The sequence below is a fragment of the Hypanus sabinus genome, chromosome 11 (assembly GCF_030144855.1).
Source record: "Hypanus sabinus isolate sHypSab1 chromosome 11, sHypSab1.hap1, whole genome shotgun sequence".
NCBI lineage: Eukaryota > Metazoa > Chordata > Chondrichthyes > Myliobatiformes > Dasyatidae > Hypanus > Hypanus sabinus.
In genome coordinates this window covers 106907824-106922766 of record NC_082716.1, presented here as the reverse complement: position 1 = coordinate 106922766, position 14943 = coordinate 106907824, and the positions used below count along the sequence as shown (strand labels likewise).

The 14943-nt window shown below is 41.6% G+C and overlaps 1 protein-coding gene across 4 annotated transcripts in view; it reads left to right on the top strand.

Annotated features, from left to right (window-relative positions):
* Window positions 1-14943, top strand: part of LOC132402251 (alpha-actinin-1-like) — a 158677-nt gene that overhangs the window by 109668 nt on the left and 34066 nt on the right. For all 4 annotated transcript variants that reach the window (XM_059985038.1, XM_059985037.1, XM_059985035.1 and 1 more), the window contains exons 11-14: window positions 3304-3451; window positions 11924-12074; window positions 12337-12445; window positions 14175-14315. In XM_059985038.1, the coding sequence (XP_059841021.1) occupies window positions 3304-3451; window positions 11924-12074; window positions 12337-12445; window positions 14175-14315 (549 nt within the window). The remainder of the gene's footprint in view (window positions 1-3303; window positions 3452-11923; window positions 12075-12336; window positions 12446-14174; window positions 14316-14943) is intronic.

The following is a 14943-nucleotide window of genomic DNA, read 5'->3' as shown; positions in this document are numbered from 1 at the left end:
AATTTCTTTAGTCAGAAGGTGGTGAACTTATGGAATTTATTACCACAGGCAGCTATGGAGGCCAGGTCATTGGGTGTATTTAAGGTTCTTGATTGGACACAACATCAAAGTTATATGGAGAAAAGGCTGGGGAGAGGGGCTGAGGAGGGGAAAAAAGGATCAATTATGATTGAATGGCAGGACAGAAGGGCCGAATGGCCTAATTCTGCTCCCATGTCTTATGGTCTGTCTATAGCCCTCATAATTTTGTAAAACTTATCTCCTCTCAATCTTCTACGTTCCAAGGAATATAGTCCTAACCTATTCAATCTTTTCTTATAACTCAAGTCCTCTAGACTTGGCAACATTCTTGTAAATTTTCTCTGTACTCTTTCAACTTTATTTACTTTTTTCCTGTAGGTAGGTGACCAAAACTGCACACAATACTCCAAATTAGGCCTTACCAATCTCTTATAAAATTTCAACAGAACATCCCATCTCCTAATTTATGCATTTGTAGGTGGAAGGCTTTGGGTATCAGCAACTGAGTCACTTTGCAGTATTCATTAGGATGCCCTGTCTACATTCTGGTCACTATAGGGTTTGTGACTGTCATTAAGTTCCTAGTAAATAGCAAACTCCCAGTTTTCTTACATAAGAGACAAAGTATCCAAAAGTGAATAGCCCTTTGTACTGGTTCTTTTGCAAAAGTCTAAGTAACTGATTTTGCTTGACATGCACCGTTTACTTGCTGCATTTTATTGTCATCTGGGGATTTCTCAAATGAAAACCACCTAATACTACTTTTATACTTGGTGCACTAACTTTTTCCCCTATACCCTCAAACTAAAAGTGATCCTTACATAGCGAAAGATTTGCTGTGAGAGTCAGTAGGTTGTGTGTATAAATTCTTTTTATAGTGAAATGTTTCCAGTGACACTTAAAAATAGTTAAAATGAATAATTGGTCATTGGGAATTGGGTATAAATTTGACAAGGGTGGGAAGGGGATAGTTCTTTTTTTTTGCCGATTTTGTACAAGAGACATTTCTGCTTGGAGTATTTCCCTTTCCCCTACAACCCCTCACTACCCACAGGATGTAATGTTGAGGCTTTGTAAATTGCTAGTGAGGCCTCAGCTGGATCATGGGAGCAGTTTTGGGTCCTTTATCTAAGAAGGGATGTGCTGACATTGGCGAGGGTTCAGAAGGAGGTTTACAAAAATGATCCTGGGTTTGAAAGCTTTATCATAGGAGGAGTATTTGATGGCTCTGGACCTGTACTCACTAAAATTTAGAAGAATGTGGGTGGACCTCATTGAAACTTATCAAATGTTGATAAAGTGAAGGTGGAGAGAATGTTTTCTATGATGGGGAAATCTTAGACCAGAGGACACAGCCTCAGAATAGAGGGGAATCAGGGACGTTCATTTAGAATGGAGATTTGGAGGAATTTCTTGAGCTTAAGAGTGGTGAATCTGTTAAATTTGTTGTCATGGGCCAAGAAATTGGGTATATTTAAGACAGAGCTTGATGATTAGCCAGGGCATGAAGGGATGCAGGGAGAAGGCAGGAGATTGGGGTTGAGAGAAAAATGGATCAGCCATGATGTAATGGCAGAGCAGCCTGGATGGGCCAAATGGCCTAATTCTGCTCCTGAATCTTATGGTTTCATGATCTTTCAGATGCTGACTTTTCTACGGAACCTTTGACGCCCTTATTATTCAAGAAACGATTCAACTCTGCTTTAAATATACCCAATGACTTGACCCCCGTAGCCTTCTGTGGCCATGAATTCCACAGATTGCACCACCCTCTGGCTAAAGAGATGTTTGGAAGCAGCTGTAATACTTAATATGAGGCCTCCACTGGTCAGGGTTGACCATGGATGTTGCATCCTTGCTGTCTAGATACTCAAGCCAGGGCAATGGAAAGGAAGCTGTTGACCATGTAGCAAGCTCCCCCTCTCTACACATCTTATGAACCCAAAAGAATGGCAGAGACCGATGTCGTTTGGCACCAGATGTGTCACAGGAGTTGCGAGTCAGTGATGAACCCAAACGAGGACTGCCAGCTCCAGATTTTTCCCTCTTGGATTTACTCCTGAAGCCTTCCCCATGACTGGGTATAACCACAAGGCAGTGGAGGTTTGAGATCAGAATTCTCCTGTCAGTAGAAGCGGTTCTACCGGGCTTTGTAGTGAAGGCCAGGAACTGGAGTTGGTTGTCAGAGGCTATTTGAGACGCACGCCATTGGGTATATTTGATAGGTAGTGGGAGGTTATCCCCCCGACTATAACAACCTTAAGGAAAAACATGACATGGCTACTTTGCCTATTCACAGGGATCAAATACTTCAAGAAATTGTAATTGTGAAATGCTCAGGGGACTGTCTGCAATTTGAGAAATTTCTGGAGATGAGACTAAGGATCATCTGGTTTGATGCATTAGTGCGTGAAGTGGCAAAATGAAGTTCACTAATTATGGCCAGCAATTCATCTGCAACAATTCCAAACCAGTGGCCACACGGCCACTGTTGGTGGTCAGTTTTAGAACATGAGCCTGCAGTTACACGCTCTTCCCAGAAGTTGTATGAGATGTTGGTGAGGCCTAATTTGGAGTATTGTGTGCATTTCTGGTCACCTACCTACAGGAAAGATTTAAACAAGATTGAAATACAAAGAAAATTTGCAAGGATGTTGCACTGTCTGGAGGACCTGCGTTGTAAGGAAAGATTGAAGAAGTTAGGACTTTATAACTGGGAAAGTAGAAGATTGAGGGGAGATTTGATAGAGGCATACAGAGTTATAATGAGTTTAGGTAGGGTAAATGTAAGCAGGCTTTTTCCACTGAGGTTCGGTGGGACTACAACTCGAGGTCATGGGTTAAGGGTGAAAGGTGAAAAGTTTAAGGGGAACATGAGGGGAAACTTCTTCACTCAGAGGGTGGTGAGAGGTGGAGTGAGCTGCCAGTGGAAGTGGGCTGTGCGAGCTTTACTTAAACATTTAGGAGAAGTTTGGATAAGTACGTGGATGGTAGGGGTTTGGAGGGCTATGGGCCCAGTGCAGGTCAGTGGAGAGAAGACAGTTTAAGTGGCTTGGCATTGATTAAACAGGCCAAAGGGCCTGTTTCTGACCTGTGGTTTTCAGTGTCTCGCTTTACCAAATGTCTTGTATCAGATTAGTCGAGCTATTAGCCAGCTATAGCTGAAGGAAGTCTCCTTAGTCTTTTGAATCGTGTTTCTGTATGATTTTAAATTTAATAATACCTGTGCAAGTAATTCTGCAAACATTTGGAGAGTAATGAAATCTTTTTTTTTGCATAAAGGATATTAACACCGCCTGGCAAGGTCTGGAGCAAGCTGAAAAGGGTTACGAGGAGTGGCTACTGAATGAGATCAGGAGGCTGGAAAGGCTTGATCATTTGGCAGAGAAATTCAGACAGAAAGCAACCATCCATGAAGATTGGACCAAAGGTGATGTTCCAACATATTTCAAAAGTAAATTTTATTATCAAAGTACATAGATATCACCACATACAACCCTGAGATTCATTTTCCTGTGGGCATACTCAGCAAATTTGTGGAATAGTAAGTATAACAGGATCAATGAAAGATCAATCAGAGTGCAGAAGACAACAAATTGTGCAAGTGCAAGTATAAATAAATAGCAATAAATAACGAGAACATGAGCTAATGAGATAATGTGTCCTTAAAGTGAGATCATTGGTAGTGGGAACATATCAATAATGGGTCAAGTGAGTGCAGTTATCCCTTTTTGTTTTTGAGAGCCTAATGGTTAAGGCTATTAACTGTTCTTGAACCTGGTAGCGTGTGACCTGAGGCTCTTGTATCTTCTACCTGATGGCAGCAGTGAGAAGAGAGCGTGCCTGGGTGGTGGGGATCTTTGATGGATGTTGCTTTCCTATGACAGCATTTCATGTAGATGTGTCCTGTGGTGTGTGGGCTTTACCAGTGATGGACTGGGCCAAGTCCACTAACCTTTTGTATAGCAGTCTGCAGGTTTAAAGTGATCACCTCATGCAGAGTTTGTACATGAGGCGTTAATCAAAAACTACTTGTCTACCAACTGGAAAACAGTAAAATTGATGACTTTGTGGTTGCAAGCCAGCCGAATGGTGCATATTTTGCTAAGTCATCCTAAGTTAAAAACTTAACTGACACTTGAAGCCCAAGTCTGTTTTTCTCTCAGTTAGATTTGCAGTGGGGTTCATAATCAAATTGTCCAGCGGTTCTCTACTGGAAACAATCTCAGCTACCAAACAGTAAACACTGTAATTAACGATGTGACAGTTCTTGACATTGGGTGAGACCACCTGAAGGGTGCAGTACATGGGGAATGGGAACAACTGATCTGTGATCCTCAGTGTAAACTTGAGATTTCCATGGTAACAATAGGGAAAACATTGAATCAGAACCAGGTTTAATATCACTGGCGTATATCGTGAAATTTGTTGTCTTTGTGGCAGCAGTACAATACAATACATAATAATAATAGAGAAAAAATGAACTTCAGTATGAATAAATATTAAATAGATTAAATAAGTAGTTCAAAAAAAGTAGTATGGTAGTGTTCATGGGTTCAATGTTCATTCAGAAATTGGATGGCAGAGGGGAAGAAGCAGTTCCTGAATCGTTGAATGTGTGCCTTCAGGCTCCTGTACCTCCTACCTGATGGTAGCAATGAGTACAAGGCATGTCCTGGGTGATGGGGTCCTTAATGATGGATGCTACCTTTTTGAGGGATCGCTCCTTGAAGATGTCCTGTATACTACAGAGGCTAATGCCCACGATGGAGCTGACTGAGTTTACAACTTTCTGTAGCTTCTTTCAGTCCTGTGCATTAGCCCCCTACCCCCATACTGGGCCATGATGCAACTTGTCAGAATGCTGCCACGGTACATCAATAGAAATTTGCAAGTGATTTTGGTGATGTATCAAATCTCCTCAAGCTCCTAATGAAATATAGCCACTGTCTAGTGCTTTATCTGATATTACAAGTAAATGAATAGTTTCCACAAGAATTGATCTGGAAATCAATTGCTTAATGTTTTGGGAGTTATCCCATTGTTGACTAGAAAGCGATGGTAGATTCTTGTATCTTTTACTGCTGAGCAGATTAATGTGGGTTTTTTTGTATATATCACACTTCTTGTCTCTAAATGACGGTTTTGCAGTTTTACACAGGTTGCAGTTAACACTTTGCATAAACTTTGCATTCCTATAAGCCTAGTAATTTCCAGAAGATAGATTTTAATGCTACAAATTTTAACTCAGCTACATCGATTGCTTTAATTTCCAGCAATTTTCTGTTTTTTCCATTCCCCATTCCGGTTCCATTCTATCTCTTTCTCCTGAGCATTACCTCTGCCTGGTTCCACTCCACATTTCCCTTCTCCCATGGTCCACTGTCATCTCCTATTAGATTCCTCTCCTTCAGCTCTTTACCTATTCCTCCCAGCAGCAGGTTACTTCATCACCAACCTGGTCTCACCTATCACCTGCCAGCTTGTAGACTCCTCCCCCCCCAACCCCCATCTTATTCTGTCTTCTGCCCCCAACCTTTCCAGTCATGATGAAGGGTCTTGGCCTGAAACATCTAGTGTTTATTCTTTTCCATAGATGCTGCCTAATCTCTGAGTTCCTCCAGCATTTTCTGTGTGTTACTTAAGATTTTTGGTTTTGGTAATCGGCAAAAATAAAGTCTAGATAGTGGAAATCTGAAATAGGGAGTTCAGTAAGTCTGGCAGCACCCTGGAAGAGAAGCAGTTAATGACTAATGACCCTGTGAGGCCTGGGAAAGGAAACAGTTGTCTAAAGGGTGGGTAATGTTCAGTAGACTAAAGGCAATGTCTTAGAGTGAGATCTGGGTTATGATGAGGATAAGCTGCAGACAAGGCCATCCATTTCCAGTTTAATTACCATTCAACTATACAGCCTGTGTGTAGTGTGCTGTTGAAATCTCAATCCCTAGTGCATTTATTTTACAATCTTTGAACTCGCCACCGGATTTTCTAACGTATCCAGTCTCCTCCATTATTTGCATATCCCGGAGCTTTAGCTTCCAGCTTCTATCCCACTGAGGATGATGGGTCCTTAATTACCTCAGCAAAATTATCTCCCTTTGAAGATTCACCATCTACTTCTCTACTTGTAGCAGCTTCCAGAAATATTTTTACTTTAACCAATTTCTTGATATAATTGCTCTGACATAAATCAGGCCAGAAGGTGAAAGAACTCTTGCACTGAGCTGAACAAAACCTCGTGACTTAGAGGGATTCGGGCTAGTTAATAGCTTGCTTCCCGTTCTTGCTCCAGTTTCATTTCAGGCCTAAAGACTTGCTGATGAGTTGGTTAATTGGCTACTCTGGATTGCTCCAAGTGTGTGTGGTGGAGAGGGTTTTAACAGTGGGGAAAAGTAGCGAAATTAGGTCATAGGACCATATTTTTGGGTGGGGAGTATGAAATTGCTGAGCATTCGCATCGATTGGATGGGTCAGATGGCAAACTATGTTGCAGGTAAATACAAACTGTCAGTGATGAGGAAATCGGTGTTTGTCAGTTTGACCATATTCAGAAATATTAGTACAGAATTCAAAGTAAATTTTATTAGCTAATTACATAGATGTCACCATATACAACCATGAGATTCATTTTCCTGCAGGCATACTCAGCAAATCTATAGAACAGTACCGATAACAGGATTACTGAAAGATCAACTGGAATGCGGAAGACAAGAAACTGTGCAAAAGCAAATATAAATTGCAATAAATAACATGAACGTGAGATGATGAGATAGAGTATGATTAGGAGTATTAACTTGAATTTATTTCCTGTTACAAGACTACATGCTCTAAATGATGTCTAGGGATAATGGCCTTGACCCAGAGAATCTGGTCCCCTCTCCCAATACCGTAACATGTTCTTATCAAGAAACAAATCCAAGCTCTCATCAGCAGGATGCTGGTGAGATTATGACAAAATGCTAATCATACATCAATCTCTTTTAAGTCTACAAGGCTGCAATTGACAATCCAACAATCTGACACAGGCAGGAGCACGATACATTGCTTGCTCTGCAAATGCCATCAAGTGAAAGATTAAACCCTGGTTCAAAGAAGTAAGGGCCATGGCTTACAAGAGTCAGCTATGCATGCTAAAGCAAAAATAAGGCTTCTCGGCTGTGCTGTCAGTCGAATCATTACAGGCTGAACATGGGCTGGAAATGATTCATCAGAAACATAAAAATGGATAATGCATCTCTCCTAGATGTTGCCGTGATCAGAATCAAAATCAGACTTTATATCACTGGCATATGTTGTGTGGTTTGCAGCTGCAGTGCATTGCAATACCCAATTTTAAATACAGTACATATGTAAGCTGCGATAGAAGTATATATAAAAAATAAGCAGTACAAAAAGAGTAAAAAAAAGGTAATGATTTGAAGTTAAAGTTGAGCAAATAAGCAATGGTAGCTGATAGCAGTTTCATGAAATTGCTCTTGGCACCATTAAGCACAAGGTTTCTGGCTGCAGTTTCCTCTTTTACAGCCTTCAAACATGGAAAATATTAAAGTTGACAACTTAATCCTTGCTGTAAATCTACTGAAAATGTCCTCTTGCATGAAGTTCAGCTAAGATTCTGATGGGAAGTTGTTATTGTGAAATGTCATCTGACTAGAAGACTGAGGGGAGACTTGCTAGTGAGATACAAAATTATGAGGGGTGATAGATAGGGTAAACGCAAGCAGTCTCTTTCCCGCTAAGGTTCGGTGAGACTGCAACTCGAGGTTAAGGGTGAAAGGTCAAAAGTTTAAGGGGAACATGAGGTGAAACTTCTTCACTGAGTGGAATGAGTTGCCAGCATAAGTGGTGCATGTGAGCTCAGTTTCAATGTTTTAAGAGAAGTTTGGATGGGTACATGGATGGTAGGGGTATGGAGGGCTATCGTCCTGGTGCAGGTTGATGGGGCAAAGGGCCTGTCTCTGTAAACTGTAAAAATGTTTATGAAATTGGTTGTTTTCCAGTTGCCTGTCAGGATGGCTGCTTACCTACTTCAGTAGTCGCAGTTGCTGGATATCAGTGACTGCCCTCAGAACTCTGATTTAAGCAACAGATTTTGGGTGTAGAGAGATCCACGTGAGAACTGTGACTTGTTTAGTGGGACACTTTGTTTGAGGTGGATAAATCCCATTTGTTTTTGTTGACTGCAAATTCAGGGTCAGGGGATTTTATGTCCACTGAATATACAGCTCAGTTGTCCCTCTAGGAAATGTTTTTTTTAAAATAAGTGCTGGCTGATGAACTCCTCCAAGCTTCTTGCCAGATGTTAAGAAATTAAACTAGCAGATGCTCATTATAACTCACGAAACCTCTAGGCACCTCTAGAAACAGCTTGTTAGTCCCTCGCTAATAGCCACTGGACTCCGCGGTGAGGAAACCCACCTTTCTCAGGCTTCGTATGTCTAGGGTGTGTACACCGTTGGTACCGCCAAATCTGTGATCGGGATGTCTCACTCACCCAAACCCAGGTTCGTGTGCATGCCATGTGATTTACTGGCCCCTGCAATCGCCCGTCGGCATGAAATAGCAGATCATACACTACATACAATTATAAAGAAAGTATATTTTTGGACGTTAACTGAAAAGAAAAGAAAGAAAAAAACAAAAAGGGCCCATTATAATTAAACAGTCAAATGTTGGAGCTCAAATCTTCCAAAAGCCATATTCACTGATCTTCGGGCCTTGGGCTCCCATTGAATTGCGTTTTCCCACCGGATCGAATCCTACAGCTGGTTCTCTCCAGTGTCTTCTCTCTTCATCTCCCACCAAGGACCTCAACCCATCTCAGTGTTCGTCACAAAAGCCTGCTCCTCCAGTGTTCTCTATACCTGTAAGCTTTTTGCATTCGTAGACTGTATCTGTCCAAATGACTTAAAAGTTGTAATTCTCCCTTTTGTGGCAGCTTATTCCATATAACCAGCACCCTCTATGCAGAAACTTGCCTCTCAGGTTCTTACATTAAACCTATGCTGTCTAGTTTTTGACTCCCCTATCCTGAGAAAAAAAATTAATTTTAGTTATTCATTGACATACACCGCAGAATCAGGCCTTCGAGCCACACTGCCCAGCAAACCCCCAATTTAATCCTATCCCAATCACAGGAAATTTACAATGACCAGTTAACCTACCAACTCATGGTACATTGAACCTGGGCCATTGGTACTGTGAGTCACTATGCTACCCTGCTGCCCCACCTGTCTATGCCCCTTATGATTTAATAATTCCCTATAAGGTCACCTGCTCCGTGTCCTACACTCCAGAGAAAAGCAACCCCAGTTTTGCTTTCTACTTTTTAAGAGTCAACCTTTTCCAACCTTTTTTATGCCAATGAGCCTTACCATTAACTGGGGAGTCTGTGGACCTCATATTGGAAAATCCCTGGATTGCAGGAAGCTTAAAGGAAAAAAGCTCGTAACTTATATTTACATTTTCTTTGTATTTTTATTGCAAAGTGTAAAACAAAACAGAACATAAAACGTAGAACATAGAGCAGGAACAGACCATTTGTCCCTATATGTTGTACTGAACCAGCTAAAAAGCAAATCAAAAACACCCCAGTACTAATCCCTCCTACCTACACTATGTCCATGTCCCTTCATTTTCCTCATATCCGTGTGCCAATCCAAAACGTCTCTTAAAAAGCCTCTAATGTATTTGCCTCTACCACCAGACCAGGCAGCACGTTCCAGGCATCCACCACTCTCTGAATAAAAAAAACTTAACCCTCAGCCCCTTCGAATATACCCCCTCTCACCTTCAATGCATGCCCTCTAGTATTAGGCATTTCTACCCTGGGAAAAAGATATTCCATATCTGCTCTATATATGCCTCTCATAACCTTGTAAACCTCTATCAGATCTCCCCTCGGGCTCTGCTGTTCCAGAGAAAACATCCCATGTTTGTCCACCTCTCATAATAGCACGTGCTCTCTAAACTAGGCAGCTTCCTAGTAAACCTCTTTGCATCCCCTTTGAAGCCTTAACAAATCCCACAGATTCACCACTCTCTGGCTAAAGAACTTCCTCCTCATCTCCATTCTAAAAGGACGCCCCTCTATTCTGAGGCTGTATCCTCTGGTCTTAGTCTCCTTCACTATCGGAAACACCCTCTCCACATCCACTCTATTGAAACCTTTCAATATTTGATAGGTTTCAAAGAGGTCACCCCTCATTCTTCTGAAATCCAGTGACTAGAGGCTCAGAGCACTCCTCATATGGTAAGCCTTTTGATTCCGGAATAATTTTCATGAATTCCCTTTGAACCCTCTCCAATGTCAGTACACCCTTTCTTGGATAAAGGGTCCAAAACTGCTCACAATACTCCCAAATGAGGTCTCACTCATAAAGCCTTATAAAGCCTCAACATTACATCCTTGCTTTTATATTCTAGTCCTCTCAAAATGAATGCTAATATCACATTTGCCTTCCTCACCGTTTTGATCTTTTTAAAGAGTCCGAGCTAAAAGCAAATACAAAATTTAGACATGAACATGTTTACTTCATTTAGTAGTGTACAGAAATTCCCATGCACCTCAATAGCTTGTGGTTGTGATAATGTTGATTAAGCTGCAGGCACTAATTTACAACAGTGTCTGGTGCTCTTCTCAACACACGTTTAAGGATGGGTCTAAACTTAACAGTGCAAAGTAATTGTGTGGCATCGTTGTTGCACTATCGAGTCATTAGAACAAAGATAAAGAAGAACCTGTAATGTGAGCTTTATCCTCAGGAATGTCCATATCTGAAGCTTTTGCACTTTGGAATTCTGGAATGTTATCATCATCAAAGCAATTGCCTTTTGCTAACTTTCACATTCATATAGATGGGAATGGGAGTGTCTGAAAATGGTGTCGGTGACGATCCAATCCATCTTTTGCTAAGTGCGTTCTTCTAGATGTAATATCATGCGGTTGTTTCCCTCTAACTTTGGGCAGGCTGTGTGTGCCTTGTCACTCTCTCACCCAAAAGATGGCACTTCTGACAATGCAGCACTCCACTGGCCAGTTGGGCTTCTTGTGCTCCTGCCTATAATGAGAATTACAACTTTGGATTGCATTTGTCTTGAGACGCTTCCAGGAGGCGAGTGGCCTTGAGGCCACGGTCAACTGCATTTCTCGACTATTTAAGGATGGAGGAAGGTTGGAACGAATGTGGAAGGCGAGCAAGTGTTCAGTGCTGACTACCAGCCTCCTGTTCACTGCTGCCAGAGATGGTGTCTGCATGTGACAGATCTCACTCGCTGTTCCCATGGGAAGGCCTCTGTGTTCAGATGGTTTCTCTCTCCCGCGATGCTTCAGAGAATGTTACCAAAGTTCAACATCTATAATTTATGGATTGGACTATAGTTCAAATTGAGCAATTTTTTTTTTGCATGGGTAATGTTTTGATGTTCTTACTGCCGTTTGGGTCATTCGTCTTTTTTTGTGCATGGGGAGAGGGGAGGTTGTTGGTTTTCTTTGAATGGCACCATGGTTTTCTTAGTTTTGTGGCTGCTTGGAGATTAATCTCATAGAGTTATCTATGAGATTAGTATTTTTTTTGCTATTTTGCATTGCTGCTATTCCTCTCCATGCCTTGTGGCGCACTAGGTGGCAGTTTTTCCCGTTTCCTCAGCATTTTGTCTGCGCTTTAGAAGCCTGAGTTGTTAGCTCCTGCATCAATGGAAAGCGTGCAATGAGCCAGTTGGATTCAAGTGGGACCACTCTAAGTCTGGTACTGATGTCGTTACATCACCAGCCGGCTTATTCTGTATACATACATTGATAATAAATGTACCTTAAACCAGGTTACAGCTGACATTTGATCAGTATCTTTGCTTGATGCTTAGATGGAAAGGTGAAGTTAACTTTTGCTTCCTTTTCATGTAGATAAAGAAGTGATGTTGACACAGAAAGACTATGAAACCGCTGCACTGGCTGACATCAAGGCCTTGCTTAAGAAACATGAAGCATTTGAGAGTGATCTGGCAGCCCACCAAGACAGAGTGGAGCAGATCGCCGCCATCGCACAAGAGCTCAAGTACGTACAATAATATAATTGTTTGCACCAACCACACTGCATTCAACATTAAAGGCCAGATTTTGTAACTGATGCCATTATTATTTGGATCTTTCTACAGACAGAAATTTGCAAACAGTTATGTTGTAATGAGTTTAAAAAGTAAAGTGAACATTTCTGGCAAGTTGAATTGTGTATGCAAATGTTTGTGAAGAGAAATATCCTGAGTCTTGTGATGTTTTAGCTCAGATTTGTATTAATCTTTCCGTTTTTCCTTCTGTAGTGATCTGGATTATTATGATTCTCCCAATGTAAATGCTCGCTGCCAGAGCATTTGTGACCACTGGGACACTCTGGGCTCTTTAACACAAAGCAGGAGAGATGCCCTGGAGGTGAGACCTAAACTGCTGTCTTTTATTTTGTAGTGGATTTAATGTGTGGGGTTTATCCATATCTACAGTCACAATAGGAATTTTAATCCTGGATTCCCTACATAATTGTCATTTAATAGAATCAAAGTATTATAGAAAAGTACAGCACAGGAAAAGGCCCTTCAGCCCAACTAGTTCATGCCGAAACCATTTAAACTGCCTACTCCCATCAACCTGCACCAGGACCATAGCCTTCCAAAACCCTGCCATCCATGTATCTACCTAAACTTGACTTAATTTGAGATCGAGCTGGCATGTGCCACTTGTAATGGCAACTTGTTCCAAACTCTCACCACCCTCTGAGTGAGGAAGTCCTCCACCGCCCCCATGTTCCCCTTAAGCTTTTCACCTTTCACCCTTACCCCATGACCTCCAGTTGTAGTCCCACCCAGCTTCAGTGTAAAAAGCCTGCTTGCATTTACCCTAACTGTACCCCTCATAATTTTGTATACTTCTATCAAATCTCCTTTCAATCTTCTACGTTCTAAGGAATAAAGTCCTAACCTATTCAGTCTTTCTTTATAACTCGGGTCCTCCAGACCCAGTAGCATCCTTGTAAATTTTCTCTACTCTTTCAAGCTTATTGACATCTTTTCTGTAGACAAGTGACTCACTGAGATGGCAGTATCAGACTAGCTTCAAATAAACAATAAATATTGAGAACATGAGATGAAGAGTACTTTATGGTGGAAAGGACTTTACCAGTGATAGACTGAGTCATATCCACTACTTTTTGGAGTATTTTCCATTCAAGGGCATTGGTGTTTCCATACCAGGCTGTATTTGAATAGTGTCTGAAGCTATTTAGTCTAAGATGCATGTACTGAAAGAATTAAATTGTAATTGCTACTGTGAACTACAACATGTTTGGAATATCCATTATGTTGCTTAATTGTGATTCTGCACATACACCGGGCAATAATGGCCGAGTTCTATCTGATGTTGCAGTATTACTGCAAAACACTAATTCCAAATTCCATCAAAATTTAGCCAAACTCTTCCAGTTTGATACCCTTCATTCTGGTGTTTATGAGTACTTAGGTGATTAGAGCCTTGTGATATGTTTGAGTCCTGGCTCTGCAATGATCCCAGAGAAAACAGTGAATGGAAACAATGGAAACAATCACTCAGTGAGCACCTATTTCAATTCTACTTCCCATTGTCATTCTGACATACCAGCCCATGGCCTCTGCTAGTGCCACGATGAGGCCACACTCGGGTTGGAGGGGCAACACCTTGAATAGCCTCCAACCTGGTGGCATGAATGTCGATTTGTTTTTTTTGAACTTCCTGTAACTGCCCCCTCCCCACTTTCACCATTCCCTCTCTCATCTTATCTCCTTACCTGCTCATCATCTCCCTCCTCTCCCTTCCCTTGCTTCCATGGCCTTCTCTCCTCTCCAATCAGATTCCCCCTTCTCCAACCCTTTATCTCTTTCACCAATCGACTTCCCAGCTCTTTACTTCACCCCTCCCCCTTTCTCCCGGTCTCACCAATCACCTTGTACTTCATCCTCCCCTCCTCCCCACCTTCTTACCTTGACTACTATCTCCTTCTCCATTGAGTCCTGATGAAGGGTCTCTGCCTGAAACGTTGACTGTTTACTCTTTTTCATGGATGCTGCCTGCCCTGCTGAGTTCCTCCAGCATTTTGTGTGTGTAAATTTTTTTGCTTACTTTGTTTTAACAGAGGACTGAAAAACTCCAGGAAACAATTGACCAATTATATCTGGAATATGCAAAAAGAGCTGCACCTTTCAACAACTGGATGGAGGGCGCAATGGAAGACCTGCAGGATATGTTTATTGTCCACACTACTGAAGAGATTCAGGTAGTGTGAGAACGACATGCATTAGTTTAAAGAGTGGCTTATGTCAGATTCAGATGTGATATCACTGGCATATGTCGTGAAATTTATTATTTTGCAGCAGTAGTACAGTGTAATACATAGTAAAAAGCATTGGAAATTAAATTCAATAAAGCTGTGCAAAAGAAGGCATTCAAAAATACTGAGGTAGTGTACGTGGGTTCATTGTCCTTTCTGAAATCTGACGAGAGAAGAAGCTGTTCCTAAAATGTAGAGAGAGAGAGTGTGTCTGTGTCTCTGTCTTTAGGCTCCTGTGCCACCACCCTGAGAAGGCATCCCCTGGGTGATGGGAGTCCTTAATGATCAAAAAGGTGGCATCGATGCTGGGGACAATAGTGCTCATGATGTTTCTGGCTGAGTTTACAACTTTCTGTATATTTTCCTGATCATGTGCAGTGCCCCCCCACCCACCCACATCAGATGGTGATGCAACCAGTTAGAATGCCCTGCACAGTACATCTGTAGAAATTTGCTTTGGTGAAACTCCTCAAACTCCTAATGAAGTATAGCTGCTGCCGTGCCTTCTTTGTAGCTGCATCAAAGTTCAAAGTAAAATTTTAGCAGAGTACGTGCATGTCACCATGTACCCTAA